Raw genomic sequence first — 22187 nt, forward strand, 5'->3', positions numbered from 1 at the left:
GTTGACTGCTGTTTGAATCCCAGATCCAGTGGCTTAAACTCATGCTGGACATGTGTGCGTGTATGCCCAAGATCTTGAGAGGAGAATGGAGGAGATGGGATTGAGGTGTGACCATTCCCTTGGCGGGTAACTTCTCACTTTCTGTCTCTCTGTCTCTCTAGCAAGTGCATGTGACCTACACCAAAAATCTCTCTAGAAAAAGATAAAAAAGTTTTTTTTCAAAACATCTTAATGTTCTTAACTGAAATTTCTGGAGACAGGAGTCTCGACATATAAATGTGAAATTAAGTTCTCTTTTGAATTCTAATGACGCTAAAGGTGAGAGTCACGGAACAAGTGTATCAGTCTTCCATCTTAAAATTTAAATAAAAATTTCCACCTTGCTGCATTACAGTCTTCATTGTGGCAGGATTGCTTTCAGAATCCAACACAGGTGGACTCAGCTTCCAGTGCATGTATGGACTAATTGTTTGTGGCTTCTAGTCCCCAGACTCTGCAACTGAAGCCACCTTTGAGAAACTGGTGACACTATTTTTCCAAAATACGCTTGGCTTTTAATTAACCCCAAGACAATGTCTCCGGGGCAGTAGATCTAGCCTCCGGAGTCCAGTCATCGCTTTACATGCTTCTAATAATCGTGCTCCATGCAGGTCACCAGCACTCCTAAAGTCTATAACAGTACAGGGTCTTGATGGATGGAAGAGGTTAGATTAGGTGAGAAATCCCATCTCAGGGTACATTCCTTGTCTTCTGCTGTTCTTTCCTCATCTGATCTGTGACATAGATCCTACTTATCAGAGGACCCTGGATACTGAATTGCTGCTTTTCTCTAAGTTGGAAGGAGGAGAATAGCATAGATACTTACTGGGAAGTGGGAACAGTAATACAGTCTGGGGTTTTGTGGTGCCTGGACCTGACTGTCCCCCTCCCCTGTCCGTGAAGATTGATAATGACATTGCTGGTAAGTGCTAGGGTTGAGAAAGAGAATCAGGGACTACTTTATCCTCAGACACTAAGGCTCATTCTTAATGGTTCATATAATTCTCTGAATTTTTCTTGATGATCTTACTGTGTAATTTTTTATTTTTATTTTTTAGAGAAATTTTTGTTATAGGACATGTGAGCTCCCTGGAGAGACAAAAAGAGACAGAGAGACAGAAAACAATAAATCACTCCTGGGGGGATGGCTATGCAGCAGTGCCTTCTCCTCCATTCTCCTCTTGGTGTCTTGGGCACACATGTACACGTGCCTGGCATGAGTTTTACGTCTCTGGGTCTGGGACTTGAACCATGGTCGACTACTTGGGAGTCCAGTGATGTAACCATGATACCATTTGCTGGGCCCCATACTGTGTTATTATTGCTCCAAGATAGATTTCTTGCCTCTCCTCTCTTCTCCTCTTTTTTTTTTTTATTTTTTTTATTGGGTGACCTATAGATTAAACAAAACATATATTCCACTCCTCTTTCTGCTGTCTACTCAGGGATGTATGTTTTTAGCTATAACATATCCATTACTGAAGATCCATTTTCATAATACAATTTGGAGAAATTAAAGATTTTCACGTGTATCTAAGAAGATAAAAATTCCACTTTTTTACTGTCTCAGGCTATCTACATAATTTTTCATGGCTAATTGATAGATGCTTTCCCTAAGATGAAATACTTGAATTTCTCAAAAGCTTTGCATATGAAAACTCTGCAGATTGCCTCATTTGTGAGAAACCTAGTACCCTCAAGTATTGGGTGTCTATGTAAATCCAAATTACACAAAATCTAAGTGTATTACCTGAACAGTTAAAAAACCTATGACACACGAGTCTTGTCTTCAAGGATAATAACCTGAATTTTATCCATCTGTTCTAGAATATTATACTGAGGAGATTTTGAGATTATTTATCTAAAGAATCTTTGATTTTCTGAGTTGGAAGTTCCCATGGTCACAGTCCTCAGATGCTACTCGAAGTCAAACTCCTCTGTAAGACACTGTTCACAGAGCCCCTACTTTAGTATCATGACCCTAACAGCTCATTTCAATGATTGCTCACACTTGCCCCTTAGTTTTAAAATAAGGAGACTGAACATCCAAGTGATACAAAACTGGGTTTAAAAATCTAGATCTTCTAACTCCAAAGTAAAATCTTTTATCTTCGTTTCATAGTCCATAGGTATTTTGCTAGAAGAGTATTTAAATTTCCTGCTTTTCTATCGTTCTGTGTTAGTACAATGATAACAAATGGTGCAGGGGCCGGGTGCCATCTTGAGCAGATAGGTGCTGCTTGCTCAGGTGAACCACGGAGCTGGGTCTTCATACGTTATGTGCCGGGGTCCAGCCTCGGCGTGGGTGGGTTATCTTGACGGAGGCGGCAAAGGTGAACAGAAGACAGAGGCCTCGATGCCTTTTCATGCATGTCCTATGCCGGACACCTCTCTGAGGAATGACAACTGCTAGGAATCATCGTGCCTTTTTATTGAAAATGTGATACATGCAAGTAAATGGGTGAGGGGCAGTAAAAGATTTACTCTAAGGAACAGGGTATACAAAGCATGGAAGCAATAATTATAAAACATGCTGTTTGTCTTGTTAGCTCAGGTAAAATTAATCACAGTTCTCAGGATGAGAAAGTCCATTTGTCTGCTGTATCTTCTACTTAGATCTTGATTACTGGGAAGAGTCTTTTGAAGAGGGGGCTTGCAGGATGTTTGATAACTTTAGTCCCAGGCCAGAGCGATAACGTTGCTGGTTACAACGACTTAGATGGAAATCTTGTCTTGCTAAGTAAAGACACAGTTAATATATGGACTATCTATACATTACAACAATGGAGGGTGAGTCTATGATCTATATGGGAAAGGAAGATGATCTTGTAGCTCAGGAGACAACACAGGATGTTTTAGCAGTTTTTCATGGTCAACAGCACATAGATGAGAAACTCTTTGTAGTTGAAAGCTACCTGTTGCTTTAGATAAGAGCTCCCAGCTAAAATTGGTTAATCTTTCTGTGGAGCCCTCAGTTTTGTTTATTCTGTTGTCCCAGTTAGGCTTTTTCCCTTAATAAATCTGTGGGTTCCTGCATTTTGTTTGTTGAGTCTTGTCAATTAGTGAGTTCTTTTGTTTTATCTCTGTGTCTCTGTTATGTGGTGAATGTGCTGACTTTGCCTAGCATGAGTTAACTTAAGCCTGTAGCTTTAATAAGGGGTATCTACATAAAACTAACCTTAAACTAACTTAGTCTACATATACTTCTAATGCTAATTTGGTTTATACTAACTTAATCTATATGTTAATTTTGGCTTAAAAACAGACAGGTGGGGGAGTCTTAAACTTCCTGATCCTCCTGTCAGTCTTAGGGAACCACATTCCTATAAGATCACTAATTGGCTTTATTGCAATGATTGGGGGTGATGGTTTACCCTTGCAGGGTACCGTAATAACAGTAAAACTCACGGCAGAGAAATTGAATACCGGCCAGTTCAAGGACACAAGGGAGAGCTCGTAAACTGGGCCTTGCCTCAGTTTCTTCCCAGTCCAGGCCTTGCCTTAGAATGGGAGGCAGCATCCTTACCAGCTTGTGTTGCCTGCATGGCCCCATCATCTATGGAAAGGGCAAGTACAACAACCACAATTTATTTAGGTGATGGGGTTATGTTAATAAAATGTTATAATTCACTTAACATGAAATCAGTTACCTACATGGGCTTGAGTGACAGATTATCCAAATTTAATTTTCTTTCTTATGAGATAGTTAGAGGCATCTCCTCAGAACAGAGAATTTCAGCATCTGTGTTCTGCTCTGTACTTCATATTGAGTGGAGTGAGGGCCTAGCAGGGGTTAGAGGTGGATTAGTTGAAAAGAGATCCAGATAAAAGTCTCATTGGAAACTGATGAAACAAGGCAAAACAATAATTCTTCAGTTTTGAATAAAGAGAAATCCATTTGTCCAGGAAAAGGTAATAGGCAGATGAACTTTTGCATTGATAGATGTAGAAAACATATAACTAGCACACACACACATAATGGAGATATATCTGGTAGATAATTTCTCTGTATTTGTGTATATATATAATAGCGGTATTTTTATAATTACAGAAAAAAATTCCTTTTGTGTTAAACAGCTTTAAAATTAGAGACTATGAGCATCCTAACATTAATTTCAGTAAATGAAATTATATTGATTAAGCTTAGGACCAGTTCCTAATAAGGAAGGAAGAAAAAATATTACCTTTAAATTCTCAAAATAGCTGCAATGAGTTTCAGAAATGTCTAGTGACTTAACTCAGGTTCTTTATTCTTCTATTGTTCTTTTTAAGATTTTAACGATAGGGCACATTTGCTCACCAGAGAGAGAGAGAGAGAAAGAGATAGGGCAATTGAGAAATCAACACTGGAGGGATGGCCACACTGCAGTCCCTTCTCCTTCATTCTCCTCTTTGGATTTGGGGCCCACGCACACACAAGCGCAGCATGATTTTCAAGCCACCTGGTCTGGGACTGGAACTGCAGTTGCCCACATGGGAATCCAGCACCTTAACCACTACACCACCTGCTAGCCCATTAACTTAAGTTAAAAGCAAAGAGTTGCTATTGAATTTAAAAAATGCAAACGTAAAACCAAAACGAAAACAAAAACAAAAACCTCTTTAGAAGATGCCAATAATTCTTCAACATAAAATTATGTAAAAGCCTCAGAAGTATATAATAAATATTGGACACCGGCAATGCATGCTAGATGATTTTTGCCCCTAGCTAACACTATTTATTAAATTAAAAATACACCCAGGCAAAAAATCAAGCCTAAAATTACTTTAAGACTAATTCTAACAGTTTTCAAACTGTTTTTAGTAGTGGAATGTGCAAAAGAAATTCTATTGACCTAAGAAAACACAATAAAGACACAGACTGCAGTTTACCATGGGGAGGTGGAACCTGGCAACTTGCCAGTGTCCCATTTTTATCACTGTTGCACAACTTTTTATCTCTGGGGTACTATAGAATGGAAAAGTGCCGTATGGTGTAAAATGCCACCAAGTTACCAAGTTTTCTCTTCCATCCAGGTGACTTTTCTTTTTTATGAAAAATTTCTTGGGTACCAGCAGTTGGCATAATGGCTATGTTGCTGGACTCCCATGTAGTCGACCACGGTTCAAGTCCCAGACCTGGTGCGTGCATGCCCAAGGTCCCAAGAGGAGAATGGGTGAGAAGGGATTGCGGCATGGTCATCCCCCCTGGGGGATGATTTCTTGCTTTCTGTCTCTCTGTCTCTGTCTTTCTGGCGAGCACACGCGCCCTATAGCAAAAACTTCTCCAAAAAAATAAAATTTCTTTAGGTGAATATTACTTTAGTTCCATCCTTGACTAAATATTCCAACTTGTGGAATTTCCAGTGTATTTCTGATTGGTTAGTCTGTCAGGAGTAAAGCTACAGGTTTTTTTTTTTATTGTTTTGTTTTATCATTTTGGGTACAGACATGAGATTGAACAATCTTATCTTAAAATTAATTTCAGATACTATTTTCGCTATCTATCTTAGCATATAATAAGTCCTCAATTAACATAAATCTCCTCTCACTGCTACTCAGAGAGCATCTAATTCTTCCTCTTCTCATTTTACGGTCAGATAAATTGTGTATCCTTGTATCTGCACAGTATTCATTTTTTCATTGAACATTCTGGTAAGCTTTAGATACCCAAAGTTAACATTTTTGACTTTTGGAAGGCTAATGTCCTTGGGCTTTTGTTAGCAAGAAAACAAAATCATCCATATTTAAGGTAAAAGGGAAAACTATGAGAGAATTCTCTAATCCTTGGCTGCAAAGATAACTCGTTCTTTACATTGAAGAGTACATCCAATTGGTTGTCAAAGACTCTGTTGCATATTTAGCTCTATTCTTTATTTAGCCAACATTTTAAAGAGTGAATGAAGAAATTCCACTAAATATCTGGAAATGCCTGCCATCTGCAAGCTTTGTGCAGAGTGCCCCAGACAGTTCTCTCTTCCTGGATCCTACCCTCTACCTCTGTCCCTGACTCTCCTATACAGAAGTGCTCTCCATGGAGTGGGTCAACGAGACTGTGGTGAGAGAGTTTGTCTTCCTTGGCTTCTCCTCTCTGGCTGGGCTGCAGCGGCTGCTCTTTGCTGTCTTCCTGTTCCTCTATCTGTTCACTCTGGGCACCAATGCCATCATCATTTCCACCATCGTGCTGGACAGAGCCCTTCATACTCCCATGTACTTCTTCCTTGCCGTCTTGTCCTGCTCTGAGACCTGCTACACTTTCGTCATTGTCCCCAAGATGCTGGTCGACCTGCTGTCTCAGAAGAAGACCATCTCCTTCCTGGGCTGTGCCATCCAGATGTTCACCTTCCTCTTCCTCGGCTGTTCTCACTCCTTCCTGCTGGCAGCCATGGGCTATGACCGCTACGTGGCCATCTGTAACCCACTGCGCTACACGGTGCTCATGGGACACAGAGCATGTACAGGACTCGTGGCTGCTGCATGCACTTGCGGTTTTACTGTCTCCCTGGTCACAACTTCCCTCGTATTTCACTTGCCCTTCCACTCCTCCAACGAGCTCCATCATTTCTTCTGTGACATCTCCCCTGTCCTAAAACTCGCTTCTCATCACACCCGCCTCAGTCAGTTGGTCATATTTATGCTTGGTGTGTTTGTCTTGGTTATTCCACTGTTACTGATTCTAATCTCCTATGTCCGCATCATCTCTGCCATCCTAAAAATCCCATCCACTGTTGGAAGATACAAAGCTTTCTCCACCTGTGCCTCCCATCTCATCGTGGTGACTGTCCACTATGGCTGTGCCTCTTTCATCTACTTAAGGCCCAAGTCCAACTACTCATCAAGCCAGGACACCCTAATATCTGTGTCTTATACCATCCTTACCCCATTGTTCAATCCAATGATTTATAGTCTAAGAAATAAGGAATTCAAATCAGCCCTTCAAAGAGTAATGGGCCAGACTTCATATCCTGTTCATTAACAAGCCAATTTTTAATTATTAATGTGTGCCAGACAAGATATGTGCTTTCACATATTTTCTCATTCGATTGTACACCCGCAAAGTACCATGAAGACATTATACGTAGTAGGAGGAGGACATTCAAAGAAATTAAGGCATTCTGGCTTTCTACTCTCAGTGATATTCTCTGAAGACTAAGTAAATATGGTAAGAGGTTTCTTAGTTCCAAAATAAAATTAATGATATTTCACCACTATAAATCCTGGTCTTTTAAAAACTGATATGAGAGCAAAGATATATCAAAGCTGATAAGAACCACTGAGAAGAGCAAAGATGTCCTCAAGCTGTGTAGTTACAAAGACCAACAGCAGAACATGCATCTCTCCCTCTATGTGTCTAAGGACAGTGGACAATATTGGTCCCACCTGTTCTGCAACAGACCTGAGTAGCCCTTTGTGACCTCTGATTTATTCCTTAGATTTCTATATTAAAATGTCTTTGCCTTTACTTCCTTTGTTTGAAATTGGAACTTCTTTATGGAGTCTTCATCCTTTGTATATGAATGTCCCTCCCATAGTTTCTTGTCTCAGCCCCCACATTCACCCCCTGAATATCACATTTATTCTTTTCAGGGAAGCTGCTAGCATTGGAAAATTCTGAAATATCTTAAGTAATTCTAAGCAAGGGGATTGAGTTGATATTAATAGAGAGACAAGTAGAATCACATAATGGCCAGAAAGTCTAAGGAAAAGTCCCCCAATGACTCTTCTTGCCATATAAGATGAAACTGAGTGTCCTTCCTTAGTCTGGCTATATCGTCTAATTTCTGCTTACCTCTCCAGCATTATTATTTCTACAGTTTTAATGATCCATTTTCTATATGTGCCTACTTGTGCACTCTGAAGCTAACCACTACTTGCTTGTCCCTGAAGTGGCATGATTCCATTGGGTTGTTGGAAAAGTTATGATGTATTTTTTCTATGTTTTCCATTACTTTTCTGATGACCCAATATATTCTTATGAGCTGCTTCTTCTCTTTGGAATAACTCCTATTTTTTAATTTACTTGTATATGTCGTCTCATCTTTCAAGGCTGTCTCAATTATCTCATTATTTCTGCAAACTCTCCTGCCTGCTATTCTGTGCCAATGAGATCAGGGTCTGTCTTTGTGGTCTCATAACCCCCATGGCCTATTTATCTCTCTCTCTCTCTCTCTCTTTTTTTTTTTTTGGAGAAGTTTTCACTATAGGGCACGTGCGCTTGCCAGACAGACAGAGAGAGACTTAGAGACAGAAAGCGAGAAATCATCCCCTGGGGGGATGGTCACGCTGCAATCCCTTCTCCTCCATTCTCCTCTCGGGATCTTGGGCACTCATGCACACGTGCTCGGCATGAGTTTTAAGCCACCGGGTCCAGGACGTGAACCGTGGTCAACTACATGGGAGTCCAGTGACATAGCCATTACGCTAACTGCTGGTTCCCAGCCTATTTATATCTCTTATCATGTCAATAAATATTTAGTCATTCATTGATGTTTGCCAGATACTATTCTAGCTAGTAGATATTAATAATGAATAGAATACATGTGGTCTCTGCCCTCATAGACCTACTGTATGATTTGAGACAGTTCTAGTCAACAGATAAATGGAGAAACAAATACTTTACCACTAGTCTTAGTGTATTCTCTGAAGGAAAAACAACATGCCTGGCTTAGGGGAGGGTATACCAAAAGAAATCTAATTTAAATGAAAAGGTATGGGACTTGTCTCTCAGAAAAACTGATGTTTAATCTATAACCTGAAGGTTAGTTGGGAGTCACCAGGTAGAGGTGATCATTTGAGATTCTTTCAGATGGAAAGAGCAACATGTACAAAAGCCATGAAGTAAGAAAGGGTTGGACCATTAGAGGTTTGCAAAGGCCAGTATAACTGCTTTTTTAAAAGATTTATTTTTCTAATTGACAAAAATTGTATATATGTATATACTTATGGTGTATAACATGATGCTTTGATATAATTGTAGAATGGTTAAATAAAGGTAATTATCATATGCATTACCTCATATACATTTTTGTGGTGAGAACACTTAAAATCTTCTCTCAACAATTTTTAATTATACTATACATTACTACTAACTATAGTCACATAACCTACAACAGATCTTTTGACTTTATTTCTCCTTTCTAACTAAAATTTTGCACCCATTTACCAGATTCTCCTCAATGACCTCTTCCTCCTTCAGTTCTCTGGTAACTACCATTTGACTCTCTGCTTCTTATGTGTTTGACCTTTTTAGATTCCACATATCAATGAGATAATGCAGTACTTGTCTTTTTGTACCTAATTTATTTTACTCGACATAGTATTCGTGTTGTGACAAATGACAGGATTTCTCTTTTTTTTTTTTTTTTGAGAGGTTTTTCGCCATAGGGCGCGTGCGCCCGCCAGATAAACAGAGAGACAGAAAGTGAGAAATCACCCCCCCCCAGGGGATGGCCATGCCACAATCCCTTCTTCTCCATTCTCCTCTCGGGATCTTGGGCACACACGCACACGTGCCTGGTGTGGATTTTAAGCCACCGGGTCCAGGACTTGAACCGTGGTCCACTACGTGGGAGTCCAGCGACATAGCCATTACGCTAACTGCTGGTTCCCAAGATTTCTCATTTTTTATGACCAAATAGTATTTTTTTTATGTAAATACAACGTTTTCTTGATATTTTTCATGCACTGGTAGATTCTTAGGTTGATTTCATATCCCAGTTATGCTAAAATAAATGCGGGAATTCTGATATCTCTTCAATATACTAATTTCATATTCTTTGAATTTATACCCAATAGTATGATTGTTAGATCTCATAATATCTCTATTTTTAAATAATTACTTATTTACTTAATTCCATTTGTTATTATTAATTTCTAAATTTGACCTGACAAAGACACAGAGGGAGAGAGAAAGGAAAGCAAGAAAGCAAGCCTGAGCCCCCGGATCTAGGACTTGAACCAAAGTTGGTCATGTGGGAATGCAGTGCCTTTAATCATCATGCCACCTGCTGTCCCCGTAATAGTTCTATTTTTATTTCTTGAGGAACCTTTATACTTTTTCCCATAATGGTTGTACTAATTTACATTTCCATAAGCAAGACTTAGGGGTTCACTTTTTTCCATGTCCTCAGCAATACTTACTGTCTTTCTTGCTTTTCATAATAGCCATTCTAATAAGTGGGAGGTAATAGTTTATTGTGGCTTCAATTTGCCTTTCTCTGAGAATTAGATATGCTGAATATTTTAAAAATATATCTTCTGGCCAGTTTTTATGTTTTTTGTTCATTTAAAAAAATATCAGGTTATTTGTTTTATTACTATGGAATTACTTGAGTTCATTATTTTTTGGATATTTACCCCTTATTAGACAGGTATGGTTTGCAAAAATATTCTCCCATTACATAGGTTGTCTGTTCACTCTGTTGTTTCCTTAGCTTTTTAGTTTGATAAAATCCCATTTGTCTGTTTTGCTTTTGTTGCCTGTACTTTTGGGTCTTAACTACTTTTTCTTATATCTCTCTAAAATAAATTTGATTTTCTTGGTGTCTTGACTTTATATATAAAACACAACCTTGTAAATTCAATTTTTTTGTGTAGTATCTGACATATCAGAAATACTTGTGTTATGAAAGCATTGTCCACACTGCCATTTTCTGCTGCCAAGCCTGCTCTGACACATTTATGCTCTTGGTAAATGTTAATTCTGTCCCCACATAGCCAATCTACAAACTTGGAAGTCGTCTTTATCACTTTTAAAACATTTTCTCCTCATACCCCATAGTAAACCAGACACTAATCCCCTTAGATTTTACTGGCTTAAAGTTCCTCAATAGCATTCCTTCTCCATTCTCAATGTATTATCTTATTTCCTTTGGATTACTACAAGAACTTCAACTCTGGCACTCCCCAATTCATTCTTCACCCTGCTGCCAGGGAAGTTTGTTGTGCAGATTATATTAGATAATATGTATTTAACATAGTACCATACCTAGCATATACTGAATATTTCTTGTGTTGATTTTTATTGTCACCATTGTCATCAAAAACTTTCCAAAATGGAAATCTCACCAGAAAATGGCTCAGGTTATAAATCCTTCCATAGCTCCTAGTAGACTGGAAGGTAAATTTTAATTGTTCAAGTTAAAATTCTTATTTAAATGCTTTCTGTTGCAAATGACAACACATTGTTTCATGCTTCCTTATCTTTACATGTATTTTCCTGAAATTAATTCTTTCTTAATATTTGTCTATATACTTCTCAAATTTTAAACTTCAGTCAGACATCATCTCCTTTAAGACGTTATTAACCTCTGTAATCTAGTTTATGCTTTTTTTCTATATGTTCTACTAGTGACACACACATATCTCTCTCATATCCCCATCATGGCATGCTGTAGTCAATGCTTTCTTTGTCTCCTCCAGTAGAGTTAAATTTCTTAAGGGGGGCGCTATCAATTATTTTAGCCCACAATGCTCTAATATAACGCAGTTCATGAGAGGAAGTAGGAAGTAATTATGTTCTTTGGAATAAATCAACATACAAATGGTTCTCTGAGGCCTGCAAGTGAATACTCCTATGTTAGGTTGCAACTTCTATCTTCACTCTTTTCTGTTATCACTATAGGCACTTGTCAATCCATTTCTGTGGAATTTCTCAAACTCTATCCTTCTCCTTAAAATAGAGCCCATACCTGTGTTATTTCATTTAATGTAATGACCTTCAGTTGCACCTGTTTATCTCAAATGACAGGATTTCATTATTATTTTATGGTTGAATAGTATCCCATTGTGTATATCTACCCTGTTTTCTTTATCCATTCATCTGTTATTGGCACTTAGGCTGAGTCTGTGTCTTAGCTATTGTGAATAATGTAATATACATTGGAGAACAGAAAGCTTTACAGCATGCTGTTTCTTTACTTTAGATATATGCCTGGTAGTGGGATCAGTTGCTGGAACATATTGCAATTTTATTTTTGTTTTCTTGAGAAATTTCCATGCTTTTTTCCACAATGACAATAAAATTTACATTCTTTTATCTCCACATTTTTGCCAGCATTTGTTATTTGTCTTTTTGATAATAGCCTTTCTAACTGGCTGAAATGGTATCTTGCTATGGTTTTGATTTGCATTTCTGTAATGATTACTGATGCTGAGCATTTTTTCCTATGCTTTGAGTCAAAGAATGACTATTAGAGGATGGGAAGGATAGAGCAAAGAAGGACAGAAGGATGATCATTAGTGAAAATAGAATTATGGATCCATATGGTGAACAATTTCTTCTGTCATAGAGTATAATAAGATGAATATGGTTAAGAACAATTTACTGTGTATCTCCCAATATATAAAAAAAGGACTTTGTGTGTTCTCAACCTAACATAATGAAAAATAGATAAGTTGATGGATATGATAATCACTCCAGTTTAATCAACACACATGATATTCTTCAAATGAAAAATCACATTGTAACCCACAAGTATATGCAATTATTATATGCCAGTAACAGAAAAGGGCATGAGTATAGTTCAGAAGTGGAACAGCACGAAACATTCTTGCCTTCAACCGAAGGATTAAATCACCCCCTTGGGCGGGGGATTTCTCACTTTCTTTCTCATTGTCTCTGTTTCTCTCTCTCTTTCTGGCAAGCACATACGCTTTAAGGCAAAAACCTCTAAAAAAAAAATTACTGAAAGTACAAGAGGAACCCCAAGGGGGGAGGTTATCAGGTATTTTTTGGTTAGCAATGTCCAGCAGCTTCCATATTTGTAAATGAGTCACCTCATTAGGAAATTAAAAATAGTAAATCTCATTCCCTAAGTACTATGGCTTATCTCTTTGGCAAAAGAGCTTTGAGGTCCATTTTCCCCTTGGATCATAGTTGCTAATTGAGAGCAGGAAGATTGTGTATCAGAAGCAATGTGGTAATGGCTCTCTAGGGCTCTGAGTAGTAAAATTACCTACCAGGGCATTGACTGATAGAAAAAAAAAGCCCTGTTAATTACACTCATTAGGGTTGTAGCTGAGACCACACAGCAGGTGCACATGGCCACTCTTCTGGGTAGTGAGGTGGTAAGTGTCTTGTTGCTGGTTTGAAAAATTTTAAGAGAACCATATGAAGATGTGTAATATACTGGGAGTGGCAAATTAGATATTTTCTTAAGGGTCCTGTGCCATGATTAGGAGATTGAACAGCTGCATTCCTCTGGTCCCTAGGACTCATGTTTTGGGGAATGCAATACTTTCTTACTGGGTATTTGGCCTTATTTCAGAGATGGCTTAATAGAAATTATCTAAAATCTTAAGACACATTTATACCATCTAGAAGGTGATAGTTATGTCTTTTTTCGGGGAGAGGTTTTTTTTTTGCCATAGGGCGTGTGCACTTGCCAGACAGAGAGAGAAAGAGAGACAGAAAGTGAGAAATCACACCCCAAGGAGGATGGCCAAGCTGCAATCCCTTCTCCTCCATTCTCCTCTTGTATAAGGACACACGCTCAGCTACTGGGTCCAGGACTTGAACAGCGGTTGACTACATGGGAGTCCAGCGACACAGCCATTATGCCAACTGCTGGTCCTGATAGTTATGTCTTTTCAGTTCAGAAATCATTACTATCTTCTTACACTTGAGGTTGACAAATACATGATAGTGAGGAATTGAAGCATATTGATAGGAAAAGTGCTGAATGGGGAGACAAGACAGTGTCCAAACTGAGGTGTTAAGGTTAGGAAAAGGGCGTAACATTCAAGATATTACAGAATGATCCCAGGAGCTATCTCTGGGATCAATCTGAAAAAGAAAGGAACAAAGAAAATATCTAAGTATTTAATTAGGGTTTTTGTTTAAAAAGATTTTTGTTTCTTTTGTTCTATGAGAGAAGAAAACAAAGAGAAAGAACAGGAGAGGAGAGAGAGAGAGAGAGAGAGAGAGAGAGATACTGGCACCTCGAACAGGATCTTCCTGTTACAATCCACACCCAGCTTCAGCCAACCAGGATGATCATAAGCACTTGTATGCATGCCAGAAGTGTACAGGGGAGCTTGAGCCACAAATCCAAGACCATCCCAAGTAGCTTCAGTGCCATGGAATCCTGTGTTACCTCTGTGTCACCATGTGTGGACCAAAGTAGGGTTTCTTATGTGTAATTCTGGACTACATTTTTCACTTATGCTGTCCACTAATCTTTATACTATCCCAAATGTGAGAAAACCAAGATTCAGTAAGATTAAATTATTTACCTAAACCATGTTGCAATAAGAATGTGAATTCATGCTTTTTCCTCTATCTCTAGTGCGTTTATCACAACATAGATCTTTATCTAGCTTCCTTGATCAATGAACATATCTTTATCAGTTTTGTGAGCAATATAGTTGTGATGATTTACTTATGTACGAATCTATTAATCATTTATTTTTTTCAGATTTTGAATATGTGCTATTTGTTAGGAACTATGACGCTGCTGGGATTAGAGAAATGTATATGAATACCTGGTACCTGGCACATACATTTTTTGTCAAATGAACAACAACATAAAAGCTCAAATTTTACCGGGCAAGAGAAATCCTTATCTAGAATTATCTAAACTGTAAGAGGTTCTAGAATATATATTTCAAGAGGGCAGGGATCGTTGTTTTGTTCATTGATATAATCCAACACCTAATAGAGTGGTCTGGGACATAGTATGTACCCAATATTTTTTAAACTAAGAGAGTGCTTCAGAACAAATTATTTGAAAGATCGGAGGATCCACCCAAGCACAGGCCAGGACATTGTTGTTGTATAACCTGGTTCACTTCATGTTTAGTGAACTGCGTGAAATTCCATATGTTTAAAACATTGAGATAAAATCTGGTACCTGGAAGGGATGACTTTGGAATGTCATAAGAAACCAAATTATCAGCAGCCTTTCTTTCATTTCTTCTAAGGGAATTGAAATTTTGTAAAACGTTGTGGGGATCATTGTCAGATTCTGTGTAAGAGGGTATTCCCTTAAATATAAATGTTAATCTCCCTGGTATTGCCACTTCTTCCCAGTTGAACTGCTTCAATGTCCCCACTTTGCTCCTTATTCCTCTGACTTCTCCCATCTTCTCTAAGATGCTCTAGTGTTCACAATGTCCTGCTTTTCATTCTCAGGATCTTGTATTGTTGCTGCCCAAATAACAAAAAGTAATTTTCTCTAGTTGCCTTTCCAAGATCAACAGGAGTAAGGGGGAAAAAAAATATATATATACATACACACACACGTATATTACATACATATACACACATATGTATATTCATATATGTACATATGTATATACACATATATGTATTATATACATATGTGTATGTATATGTATATAATACATATATATTATGTATGTATATGTATATAATACATATATATTATATATTATATATATCTTCCCTCCTTGAATTATTTTGTTTTTTTTTTTTTCTGATTTTCTTCTTCAAGGTCCATGTATGAGGGAGAAATGACAAAAAATATAGAAAATAAAGAGTATCATGGGCTATTTATTTTTCTTTTTAGAAACACTGATTGTCTTCAGATTCCATTGTTCTGCCTTTAGAGAAGAATCGGTCATGACAAAATCACCAAGAATCAGTCATGGAATCAGGGAGCCTGAAGATATAAAGGAAGTTCATCTACCAATAAAGAGGATGTTGGATCAGTTGGTCAGGCCATGGAGTTGTGGGTTCTATCTTTGTAGCTCTCTCTGCAAAACAAAGTTAACAACTTGTTTTAATTGCCACCTACTATGCCTTTTTGCATCACATTGAAACAAAGGATTCACTTTAAATAAGGGCTACTCAGACTCTATTTCCCCCTAATCTTCTCTTCTCTGCTTCTTTCTCCTACTCTCTATTTGGGTTTTGAAACTTCTGGTGTTGACCAATAAATGGACTCATTGATCTCAGTCACAGGATAATCATAAAGTTTCAAAATCCTGATCTCCAAAAAGCAGATTTATCTAGGCAGGAACAAGGCTAATAAGAATAATCATAATAAAGAACATATTTCTCAGGGAGCAGGCACTGTTCTCTATACCTTAGGTATGCTAATATATTTAATATTCATAGCTGCCCCTTCTAGACAAGAAAACTGCAAAAGATAGAAGTTAAATCAATTGTTCAAGATCATGCAGTTAGCCAATGGAAGAAGTCAGACCTAAATCCAAGTTAGCATCTTCTAGATTTCATACTCTCTTCCACAATACTGTTTGGAAATCTTTTATGATATCTTTATTATAAACCTAACCTACTAGCTTGTTTTATGACTTCCGCATTTTTCTTTCTGTGATACCCATTTTTATGCATAAATCTGCTGTGTGTCAATTTTAAGAAACAGAGTGCTAGAAATAAAAGAATGAATATATTCAGGGATCTTGACACATATTACTAAATTTCTTTGCATAGAATTATAACCAATTTATAGTACTATTAGTAAATATTTTGTTGCTAGTCATATAACCCACATCACCACTGCTAATTTAATGAATGTAAATAATCTCATAGTTTAATCTTTAAAAAAAAAACTATTTTATTTAATTTTACTTATTTTTATTTAATTTGACCAGGGAGAGACAGACAGATTAAAGGGAAAGTGAGAAAGCAAGCCATCAGGTCTGGGACTCAAACTGCTGTCAACTATGTGGGAGTCCAGTGCCTTAATCACCACACTAGCTGTCGGCCCCCTGTAGTTTAATTTTAATTTGAAAAATATTTTAAATAAAGTGAAATAAACTTTTGCATGTTGGATGCATTCTTTTTCTATTTTATAAATTGTATGTTTATATTTGTAATCTTCATTACACTTGATATTATTTTCTCCTTAAGTAGGTAAAACATTTTTGTTAATATTAACACTTTAACAATATTTTTGGCAATTTTCCATTTGTTGCTTGCTGCTCATTAAATATTTCTGACTGACATTTATTGCAAACAGATATTTTATTTTATATAAGTCAGATCGTTATTTACTACTCATGATATTTCAATATGTTTAAGTCTATTTTTAAAAATTTTAATCAGTGATACTTTTTTTTTTTTTTTTGAGAGGTTTTTGCTATAGGGTGCGTGTGCTCGCCAAACAGACAGACAGAGAGAGACAGAGAGACAGAAAGTGAGAAATCATCCCCCGGGGGGATGGCCATGCCACAATCCCTTCTCCTCCATTCTCCTCTCGGGATCTTGGGCACATACGTACACGCACCTGGCATGAGTTTTTAAGCCACCAGGTCCGGGACGCGAACCGCGGTGGATTACATAGGAGTCCAGCAATATAGACATTACACTAATGCTGGTCCCAGTGATACATTTTTAAAAATCCTTTTAATTGTTTGCATTTTATTAACATTTACAAGAATTTTTGAACATTATGTGAGTTTAAGAGGTAAGCTGGTTTTTCTTTTTCCTTTTTTGTTTTTTTGTGAAGTGTAATTAATATTATTTTCTAGGACTTATTTCATTTTAGTTTGTATTTTCCCTTTACCCAATGACTGTTCAATAGTATTTTAAAACCCCCAGGTAGAAGAGCATTTTTATTTTATCATACATTAATAGTTTAATACGTTAGGGTTAGGATATTGCTTGTATCCTTTCCACTTTATGACATTGGTTGAAGTTTTTTTGGTGACTTAATAGCCAATATTCATAAATATGCCTTGAAAAGACAGTGACATTCTTTTTCTTAGAATTATTTTATTTACATTTATTTATTTACTTACTTATCTTAGTTTGACCAGAGAAGGACAGAGCAAGAGTGAGAGTGAGAGCTAGAGAGAGAGAGGGAGCAAGAAGGAAAGTGAGAAAGCAAGCTGCCAGGTCCAGGACTCGAACCACGGTGGGCCATGTGGGAGTCCAGCACCCTTAAATACCATGCCACCTGTCGGCCCTGTGATACTGTTTTATTAGCAGATAACGCTGAATAAATGCCTACAAGATTCATCTTACTTATATTGTGGTGTAGGTCGCCTACATCCTTAGTTATATTTTTCTTCTTGATCTGTTTTGAACAAAGTTCTGTATTGAAGCTGTCCATTATTTATGTGTCTCTGTTTTTCCTTATAAATCTTTTATAGTATCTTTCTTATGAAGGTTGTACCTATATATCTTGGGGACATAGGGTATTAATTTCATTGTGAAGAGCAGGTGTTAATGTTAAAAATATTTATTTTGGTTATTTTTCACTTCATGTTTCTGGCTTCTATTTTATATAGTGACTATCAAAATCACAAGACATGTTTGTTTGTTTTTAGCTTGGTTTGTGCATTTGGTGTTATCTTTCCTTCTTTTTATGTTTTTGTCTTTCTGAATCATTTTCTTAAAAACATTTGTAATATAATGCACAGAGTTAAGTTCTGCATTGAGGTTGTATCTGATTTATTTTTTGTCTTTAGTCTTTTTTTTTGTAGGCTGTATAATTTTACATTTCCACCAGCAATACATGAGAGTCTCTGCTTTTCTACATCCTTATCATTCCTTTTAGTGTCTATTTAGTTATAATCATTCGAGGGCATGTAACAGTCATCTCATTGTGGCTGTATTTTGTATTTCCAGAATGAATAGTGATATTGGGCATCTTTGTGTATATTTCATATTCATTGAAATAACTTAGCGGAAAAGTGTATCCAAATCATTTGCCAGTTTTTTTCCTAAACTAGGTGTTAATCTTATTATGCAATTGTAAGAGTTATTTACATATTTTGGCTACAAATCCCTTATTAGATACATGTTTTGTGAATATACATCTCCCATCTGTGTTATGCCTCTTCATTTTCATAGTGGTACCGTCTTTTCTTTCCTTTTTTTTTTTTTTTTTGCCTGAGTTAGTCTTTGAGATTGTGCTTTTTCTAGACTTAACCCATTTTCATCAGTAATCCCCACACTACCCAAGGAAATTTAGTCCAAAAGTCCTGCCTTTCCAAATAGACCTTCCCAATATTTTACAGTGTGAAACAAACCGAACTGCCCTTCCAAAAACTGCTTATCAAGTTTTAAAAACACAATTAACCTGTCCAACTAAGTTTGCAGAACTTTAAAAATAAAACATGTTTTTCAATACAGTCACATGAAGGTTAAACACAAACTAGAGCAATGCACCTTCTGAAGTGTTCAGTCTCTGGGATCTCACTGACCTTATGTGCAACTCTTTGCCAGTGCTAGGCCATCAGGATTACTGTAACTTTAGAGTAAGCTTGAAATCAGAATGCATGTGTCCTCCATTTTTAATATATACACATATTTTGACAATTTGTCTATTCTGGTTGCTTTTCATATAAATGACTAGCTTATCAATATTTACAAGAAAAGCCTGCTAGAACTTAATAAAATTATGCTGAATCTATAAATTAATTTGGTCAGAAATGCCTCTTCATTTATTGGGGTTTCCAAGTCATGAACATGGATGTTCTTCATTTATTCAAATCTTCTTTATTTCTTTCTAACAATAGTTAGTAGTTTTCTATGTATAAATGTCATACACGTCTTCTGTTACATTTGTTGTTAATCTGTTTTGATGCTATTGCAAATGAAATTTTTTAGTTTTAATTTTTGTGCCTATACACTTAAATGTACCAGATGGCATGTGAACTCACTAGAGAGAGATAGGCATGAGAAAATGTGTGTGTGTGTGTGTGTGTGTGTGTGTGTGTGTGTGTGTGTGTGTGTGAAAGACAGAGAGAGAGACAGAAACAAAGAAAGAACCTCCCTCTAACTCCTCCTCTTTCAGGATTCTGGGCATGCATGTAAATAGGCCCTGTGTGTTTCTAAAGCCACAAAGTCCAGGACTTGAATTGCACAGTCAGTCAGGTGAAATCCAACTGCCATAACCACCATGCCACAGGCTGATGCAGGGCTGTTTTCTTAATATCTATTTGCGATTTTTTAATGCCTGTTGGAGTAAGCAATGCAATGAATCCATCTCAAAATGTCTATGTTCTATTCCCTGGAATCTTAGAATATGTTAGATTTCATAAAAATGGGAATATTGAGATTGCAGAAAAAATCAGTTATTATTTTTTTTAAAGGTTATTGCCATAGGGTGTGTGCGCATTCACCAGAGAGAGCTGGAGAGAGGGAAAGTGAGAAAATACTCCCCAAGGGGATGGCCATGTCGCTAGCCTTTTTCCTCCATTCCCTTCCTGGGATTTTGGGCATGCATTCACACACATCCGGAGTGGTTTTCAATCCACCATGTCCTCAACTTGAACCATGGGCAGCCATACAAAAGTTGAACACCTTATTGATATTGCCACCTGCTGTCCTTAAGAATTAGTTAAATTTTAAAGTAATTGTTTTGTATTACTCTTAGGTCCAATGTAATCATACTCCAGACACTTGTATCCGTGTACCTGAACGTGTTTTACTTCTTCCCCTTTTCTCCGTAGGTCTTGTCAGGAAACCTCACCATGGTCACTGAGTTCCTGTTGCTGGGTTTTTCAAGCCTTGGTGAAATTCAGCTTGCCCTCTTTGTGGTTTTTCTCTTTCTCTATCTAGTCATCCTCTGTGGCAATGTCACTATTGTAAGTGTCATCCGCTTGGATCAAAGCCTTCACATACCAATGTACTTTTTCCTTGGCATTCTTTCCACATCTGAGACCTTCTACACCTTTGTCATCCTACCCAAGATGCTCATCAACCTACTTTCTGTGGCCAGGTCCATCTCCTTTACCTGTTGTGCCCTTCAAATGTTCTTCTTTCTCGGCTTTGCTATTACCAACTGCCTGTTGTTGGGTGTGATGGGTTACGACCGCTATGCCGCCATCTGTCACCCTCTGCATTACCCCATCCTTATGCGATGGCAGGTATGTGGGAAACTGGCAGCTGCCTGTGGGATTGGAGGGTTCTTGGCCTCGCTGACAGTAGTAAGTTTGGTCTTCAGCCTCCCTTATTGTAGTGCCAACAAGGTCAACCACTACTTCTGTGACATCTCACCAGTCATTCGTCTGGCTTGTACCAACACAGATATTCATGAACTTGTCATATTCATTTGTGGCATCTTGGTACTCGTGGTTCCTTTCTTCTTCATCTGTGTCTCTTACCTCTGCATTCTGAGAACGATCCTGAAGATTCCCTCAGCTGAGGGCAGACGGAAAGCCTTTTCCACTTGTGCCTCTCACCTCACTGTGGTTATCGTTCACTATGGCTGTGCTTCATTCATCTACCTGAGGCCCACAGCAAACTACGTGTCCAACAAGGACAGGCTAGTGACGGTGACGTACACCATTGTCACTCCATTACTAAACCCCATGGTGTACAGCCTCAGAAACAAGGATGTCCAACTAGCTATCAGGAAAGCATTGGGCAAGAAAGGGTCTCTAAAACTATATCATTGAAATATTATTATATCTTCGATTCCTTAGTAAATAATGCACTCTTTTATCATATTCATTTTGTATCTGTGCCATATTCATTGAAATAATAAGACACTTAAAGATGCATGTCATAAAATATGATTTTCTCCTTGCACTCCTTTTAAATCCAATCCTCAGGACAATGTTTTTCAGCTTCTCAGGTGAAATCTCAGAGAATTCCTTAAATTAAAAAAACAGTCCACAGTGATAACTACGTTTTAAATTTTATTTAAAGCTAAAATATTTCTTCTTCCCTGGTGATACTCTTCTTTAAGTCAGGACAAATGGAGGCTGACTGATATATTACTCTGTCAGCAAACTCTTCTCTACTTATTTCCTTGACTGACCCTCAACAATTGTATTGGGAGGGAGGTGGAGGTGGAGGACAGTTCTTACTTGTCTGCTCCTGATGTGATCTGGCAATGATGTCTTCAGGGATTCGAAGGTACTGCATATTGAGTTTTTCTGATAAGGGGACTTTTTGTGGTTGCTACAATAATTATCTTCTAGGAACTTCTACTGCCCTTCACTCACCACCCCCACTGACCCTCAACAATTGTATTGGGAGGGAGGTGGAGGTGGAGGACAGTTCTTACTTGTCTGCTCCTGATGTGATCTGGCAATGATGTCTTCAGGGATTCGAAGGTACTGCATATTGAGTTTTTCTGATAAGGGGACTTTTTGTGGTTGCTACAATAATTATCTTCTAGGAACTTCTACTGCCCTTCACTCACCCCCCCCACATCACCACTTTTTTTTTTTTTTTGATATGGTGGAAACTTTCTCTGGCTGATAGCATTTAAATTTTCCTCTTA

The 22187-nt window shown here is 37.6% G+C and overlaps 2 protein-coding genes across 2 annotated transcripts; both read left to right on the forward strand.

Annotated features, from left to right (window-relative positions):
- Positions 1-6052: 6052 nt before the first annotated feature.
- Positions 6053-6994, forward strand: LOC102497886 (olfactory receptor 10K1). Its single transcript, XM_006159078.1, has one exon. The coding sequence runs from the start codon at positions 6053-6055 to the stop codon at positions 6992-6994; it is 942 nt and encodes a 313-aa protein (XP_006159140.1).
- An 8607-nt stretch (positions 6995-15601) lies between these two features.
- Positions 15602-21354, forward strand: LOC102498286 (olfactory receptor 10R2-like). Its single transcript, XM_027775982.1, is given in 2 exon segments — positions 15602-15690; positions 20331-21354. Coding segments are annotated over 2 exon segments (1113 nt in total).
- The last annotated feature ends 833 nt before the right edge of the window (positions 21355-22187 follow it).

The sequence above is a fragment of the Tupaia chinensis genome, unplaced genomic scaffold (assembly GCF_000334495.1).
Source record: "Tupaia chinensis unplaced genomic scaffold, TupChi_1.0 Scaffold000623_1, whole genome shotgun sequence".
Taxonomy (NCBI): Eukaryota; Metazoa; Chordata; class Mammalia; order Scandentia; family Tupaiidae; genus Tupaia; species Tupaia belangeri.